Consider the following 6,186-nt stretch of genomic DNA (forward strand, 5'->3'; position numbering starts at 1 on the left):
CTACATTCATGGCTCTCACATTCCATGTTCTAATCACTAGGTCTGCTTACAACTGTTCCTCCTCCTTTGTATTTCCATACTTGATAGTTGTACCTAGGTTGCCCTTTCTGTTATTCTGCGTGTGTTCTGTTGTGCATAGGGTTTTCAGAGGCCTGCTATTTCAGAAGCGGGTGGCCAAAGTAATAAATATTGGAGCGGATGTGGCGAGATAGTAACTCTTATACATTGTTGGTGAGATTGTAAATGGTACTACTCTGGAAGGCAGTTTGGCGCTTCCTCAAAAAGCTGAACATAGAAATTCCACATGACCCAGATATTCCACTACTTGGAATATACCCTGAGAAAATAAGAACTTAGGCACTAACTGAGATTTGTACACCAATGTTCATAGCAGCATTATTCACCATCACAAGAACATGGAAACAGTTCAAATGTACCACCACTGTTGTAAAACAGGACTGACTTTTGGGGGTGGGGGGAGACTGAGAAGGATGGGATAAATCATGTATACTTCATTGAAACAGATGAGGGAGAGAACTATTCAAAAGGGATATATGATTACGTATTATTGTCATGACAGGAGCACAGAATGAAGGCTACATAGTGGAATGAACTTGGGGGGGAGGGATTGCATAATAATGAAATAATTTTTCTTTTACTTTTGAAAATGAAGGCTACATAGTGAGTGGACTTGCGGGGGAGGGAATGTATAACAATGAAAGAAAATTTCTTTTACTTTTCAAAGAGAAGAGTGAATTGGCGGGGGGTGGAGGAGGCAGGAGAGGTTGGGCAGGGAGAAAAGTGCAACAATGAATGAATGGAAATCCAAAGTCTCTGTAAATTTTCATTAAAATCAATAATAAAAAAAAGCTTTAAAAATGTGCTGCTCCAAAGGTCTCTACTTCTATTTGCTCCTGAGATTTATAGGTGTTGCTTATAAATTTAAGACTTAGCCCCAAGCATGCATCCTGGCACCTACCAGCTCTAAGTCCATTTAGAGATATCAGAACTAGAATTTTTCATACTTAGAAATTCTAATGTTCCTATTTCAGGAATATCTAGTAAGGATGTGGGGAGGATTAAAGAAAGCAATATCTATGAAAGGTCTGTAATCTTATCTGACCTAAAATACACACTAATCTTTATTTTTACCAGAAGTGAGGATTTTGTTCACAGTCCCTAGTACATGGTCACCACTTTCAGAGACAGGACTCACTGGAGCAGCAAGAATGTAGTGAAGCAGGCAGACCAATGACTTACTACATTTGCTTCATTACTTGCTGCTTTCAAATCATTAGCCTTTCTCCTTAAAAAATGAAAAAGAAAGATGACCTACCCTGCACCCATTAGTTGCACACTCGGGATTGGATAATAATTCCTTGGGCATATTGACTTTGTTCTTCCACAGCTTCTTTCATCTGAGTTGTCTCCACAGTCATTTTCTCCATTGCACTCTAACTTGCTGGCAATGCAGCGGCCTGACCAAGAAAGACACACAATAAATTATCATTTAACAAAGGATTCATGCATTAGGAATAGAGATGCTTTCAATGTCAAAGGAAAGTATTAATTCTTTTTAATAAAATTTGTTGTTGTTATGTGCCACTGAGTTGCTTGTGACTCATAGTAACCCCCTATGTACAATACCTGTGAACCCTGTTCTATCCTGTGACAATCTCATTTTCTCTGAAAGCCCCAATCTCACTTCCCCAGTCACTTAGTTAATTCATCTCACATTGGGTCTCCCTATCCTGAGCTGTCCCTCCCCCTTTCAAGCATGATGTCCTTCTCTGAGGACTAGTCCCTCCTGGAAACATGCCCAAGGTATGAGATATGAAGCTTCAAAATTCTTGCCTTCAAGGAGCAGCCTGGTTTCACCTCTCTAGGTCTCTTGTAATCCAAAGAAGAAAGAAAGAAAGAGAGGAAGAAGAAAATAAAATTTTCTTGTTTGATTTCAATTTTTCTAAATTTTATCATAAAAACTTTTGTTCCTTTTTGGAATACAAGAATCAACATAGAATTATTTAGTTACAACTATATTTATTGTCTTAAAAGATATCATGAACTCCAGAATCCTATTGTGTTACCACAAATGAGTTGCAGGAATCAAGATCATGTTGTGTATGGGAACATTAACGCTAGGGTAAGAATTTGTTTTGATCTAGTATGGCAGACTCAAGGTCACTGTTTTTATCTAAGAAGTGTCATTTTATACACATGTACATACACTGATAAACAAAGCTGTGTTGATGAATCTCAAAACTATTCCATTGATCAAAAAGAAACCATATATATAATAGCCATGCTATGTGATTTATTTATATGAAGTTCAAGAAAAAAGATGAGACTGACTGAGGAATATTCACAACTCAGAGAAATGCTGTCTAAATATGGGATAATCTCTATGTGTATATACTGTTGTTAAAATAAAATTGTACATTTTATTTACTATATATATCCCTATTTCATATTATTGCTATACGTTGTTGTAGTTGTTACGTGCTGTCAAGTCTCCTCCAACTCATAGCAATCCAATGTACAAAAGCTCTGAAGCTTGCTCTGTTCTGAGACAGTCTCGCTGGCTCTGACAAACGTACCTGCATTGCCCCAGTTACTGTGTCAATCCATCTCATCTGGGGTCTTCCTCTCCTGGTCTGTCCCTCCACCTTTCCAAGCATAATGTCATTCTCGAAGGACAAATCCTTCTTGGTCACATGCTTAAATGAGGTGAGATGGAGCTTCAAAATCCTAGCCTCCAAGGAGAAACTTGGTTTCACCCTCTCCAAGACAGACTTATTTGTTTTATTGGCAGTCCGTGGTATGTTCAAGATTCTGCTCCAGCACCACAACTCAGAGGCATCAATTCTTCTTCTGTCATCTTTAATAATTGTTCAGATCTCTGATGCATAGCAAGTAATGAATGATGAAGACCATGGTCTGGATTAGGCATATCTTTGTCTCTTCTAGACTGACAGTGTTGTTTCTCAGTACTTGGAAAGACCCCTGACGAAAGACTGACCTAATGCAACTTGTCTTTTCATTTCTTGACTTCTGGTGCCTAGAGTGTTGGTAGTGGAGCCAAGCAAGCTGAGATTGTTAACAACCTCAAAATCTTCTCCATCTATCATGGTTCTGCCAATTGGTCCAGGGGTGAGAATCTTGATGCTGATCTTCAATCCATATTGAAGACTACAGTCCTTGCCCTTTTGCAGCAAGGGCTTCAGGTCCTCCTCAGTTTCAGCAAGCAAAGTTGTGGCTTCGGCATAATGTAGGCTGTTGATGACTCTTCCTCCAATCCCGACGCCACACTCCTCCTCATAAAGCCCAGCCTCCCAAATGATCCATTCAGCATGCAGTTTGAAAAGGTAGGGAGATAGGACGCGTCCCTGATGCACTCCTTTTCTGATTTTAAACCATGCACTGTTTCCTTGCTTTATTCTTATGACTGCTTCCTTCCTGGTCTGAGTACAGTTTTTGCACGAGCACAACCAAGTGTTCTGAGATTTCCATTCTCGAAGTTAGCCACAACTTGTTGTGATCCACACAGTCAAATGCCTTTGCACAACACAGATATTTTCCTGATATTCTCTGCTCTTAGTCAAGATCCATCTGACATGGGTGATAATATCTCTGGTGCCCGCGACATCTTCTAAACCCAGTTTGTATTATATATAATTATTTTTAACAAGGTAACTGCCTATCTACTACAGCATTAAGTGTAAAATTGAGTGAAAGTCTATAGAAAGTGGTACAAACCTTATGTACCCAGATGCTTCCCTTTTCTTTTTGATTTGTGGAATTTCTTAAGAATCCTATAAATCAGTGTGAGAATACATATTAGGGAAATTAAAATGTCTTATATGCAATAAAGGATTTTCCCTCCTCTGTCTCACAATCTCTTGCTTGAAATCAAATGCTAGTATCAGTAGGGTCTTACATGACAATGATTAAATGTTTTACGTAAGGTCATTCAGCTGATTACTTGAAGTTGTGACAAGCATGTTACTATAGCAATGCAAGACTATTTTGATTAATTAAAAGGACTGGGGAAATTGGATAGTCTATTGAATTAAACTATTTTTATTAACTTAACGTTACCCAGAAAACACTATTTTGACTCTTTTGGTTAACAGTCTTCATTAAAAAAGTAGAATGTAATGAACATAATTAAGTCTACTTTTGATTATTAAAAATCTTGTATTGCTTCTCAATCATTGTTATTAAGAATTATTACAATGAATAACATTAACATTATCCTGTAAGCCTGAAAATACAGGGAATTTAATTTCCATCAATTCCTAGGTATGAATTGAAAGATGCTCTGTTTTTTTTCCAAGTAGTATATCTCTGTACTTTTTGTTTGTCTCAAAGCAGAATTTAATGTATAATTCAGATTGAAATAAAGAAGCTTCTTCTAAAAGTATGAACACATTACATTTTTTTTTAAGAAGTTTGAAAGCTGGCACTTGAAAACTAATGCAAAAATCTAATTTTTACATGGCTACTCTTAAAAAAATAAGAGATTAAACATCATATTTTATCAGACAGATAAAGAGCAAGAAATACACGATACAATTCTGTGATCAGAGCATTGGATAAATTGCAAAATGAGGAATTTTTACTCTTTTCACACTTATTGGGCCATTAGAGAAGGCTTATTAGCAAGATAAGAAATAATGATGTTTTTATCAAAGGATTGTAGAACTAATATAGACCTTATACTACTCATGCTTGAGGCTATGGAAACTCAATAAAACAAAAAGCTCAAGGAAGAGTTACTGTAATGCATAAATCAGTCCCATACTAAAGAAAGAATGTGAAAGATAAAGGGCAGTGTAAATAGTGCAGAATTTTCAAAGTCAGCATGCTTCGCCAGTACACTGCATGCACACACTTAGACCTCAAGTTGTAACGCATTAGAAATGACACATATTTTTTCCTCTGAACTTGTTCTGATCTGTGTTCCTGCAATGACATATTCTATTTATTACCAAATGGAGCATCTGTTGTTATTGTTGTTAGGTGCTGTTGATGCCAATTCAGAGCTACCCTCTACAAAGCAGATGGGGATCTTGCCCGATCTTGTGCCATTTGCTCAATCCTGGTAATGCTCAAGCCCACTGGTGAAGTCACCATGTCAATTCATTTCATTGAGGGCCTTTCCCACCCCTCCCTACCCCAAGCCACACTTTATATGTCCTTTTCCAAGGAATAGCCTCTCCTAACAACATTCCCAAAGTATGTGACGAAGTCTCATAATTTTTGCTTCTAAGAAGCTCTCTGGCTGTGCTTCTTTCAAGACATATTTGTTTGTTCTTTTCTAAATCCATGGTATCTTCAATGATCTATGCCAACACTGCAGTTTGAAGACATGAATTCCTTCTCAGTATTATTTATTCATCATTCAATTTTCACAAGCATATGAAGCAGTTGAAAATATCATGGCTTGGGTGACACACATATTAGTTTTAACCAGATATCCTTGCTGCTTAGGACTCTAAAGAGGTCCTTGATGGCAAATTCTGTAGTCTAAATTTAAAATGACAACTCTAAAATATTAACTAGCACAGTACACATTCTCAAAAAATGCATAAAAACACCCTAATCTACTACTAAAACCCTAATGTACGATAATGTGTTCCACTCTTTGTCATTTCTTTGCTTTGGCTTTTCTATGTTCCTGAGCAAGTTTCAGAGATTCCTTTGATAATTGTAATTGATTTAATCTTGCTTAGATCCACAATCAACAACCTACAAGCAGTCAGGAGATCTGCAGGTGCATAACAACGGGGGAATCAGCTGTCAGGGACCTCTCCAAATTCCTAAAGAGCAAGATTTTAGTTTCAGCTCATTGTTGGTCAAAGATTAAGTTTACCTGATTTAAGCAATAATCACCTGCTATGAATTTGAGTGCCAGACAACAAATAAGGATGAAAGAAGAATTAATTCCTTTGAGTTGTGTTGCTAAATAAGAATGTTAAATATCCCATGTAATCAAGGATGCTTTAGGCAGAATATTAAATGGTCCAGGAAGTATTAAAAGAAGATAGACAGAATATACTGAGTCACTGTATCAAAAGGAATTGGCAGACACAGAGGAATTTCATGAAACAACATATGAGCAAGAGCCTATGGTGATGAAGAAGAAGTTCAGGCTGCTTTGAAGGAAATGGCAAAAAATAAGGC

At 37.2% G+C, this 6,186-nt stretch overlaps 1 protein-coding gene across 1 annotated transcript in view; it reads right to left on the reverse strand.

Moving 5' to 3' along the window:
- Window positions 1-6,186, reverse strand: part of C6 (complement component 6) — a 178,257-nt gene that overhangs the window by 142,974 nt on the left and 29,097 nt on the right. Inside the window, exon 4 of the mRNA XM_006889585.1 lies at window positions 1,337-1,478. Coding sequence (XP_006889647.1) covers window positions 1,337-1,478 — 142 coding nt within the window. The remainder of the gene's footprint in view (window positions 1-1,336; window positions 1,479-6,186) is intronic.

Source organism: Elephantulus edwardii, unplaced genomic scaffold, assembly GCF_000299155.1.
Source record: "Elephantulus edwardii isolate Elephantulus edwardi_28Jun2011 unplaced genomic scaffold, EleEdw1.0 scaffold00079, whole genome shotgun sequence".
In the NCBI taxonomy this organism is placed as follows: domain Eukaryota; kingdom Metazoa; phylum Chordata; class Mammalia; order Macroscelidea; family Macroscelididae; genus Elephantulus; species Elephantulus edwardii.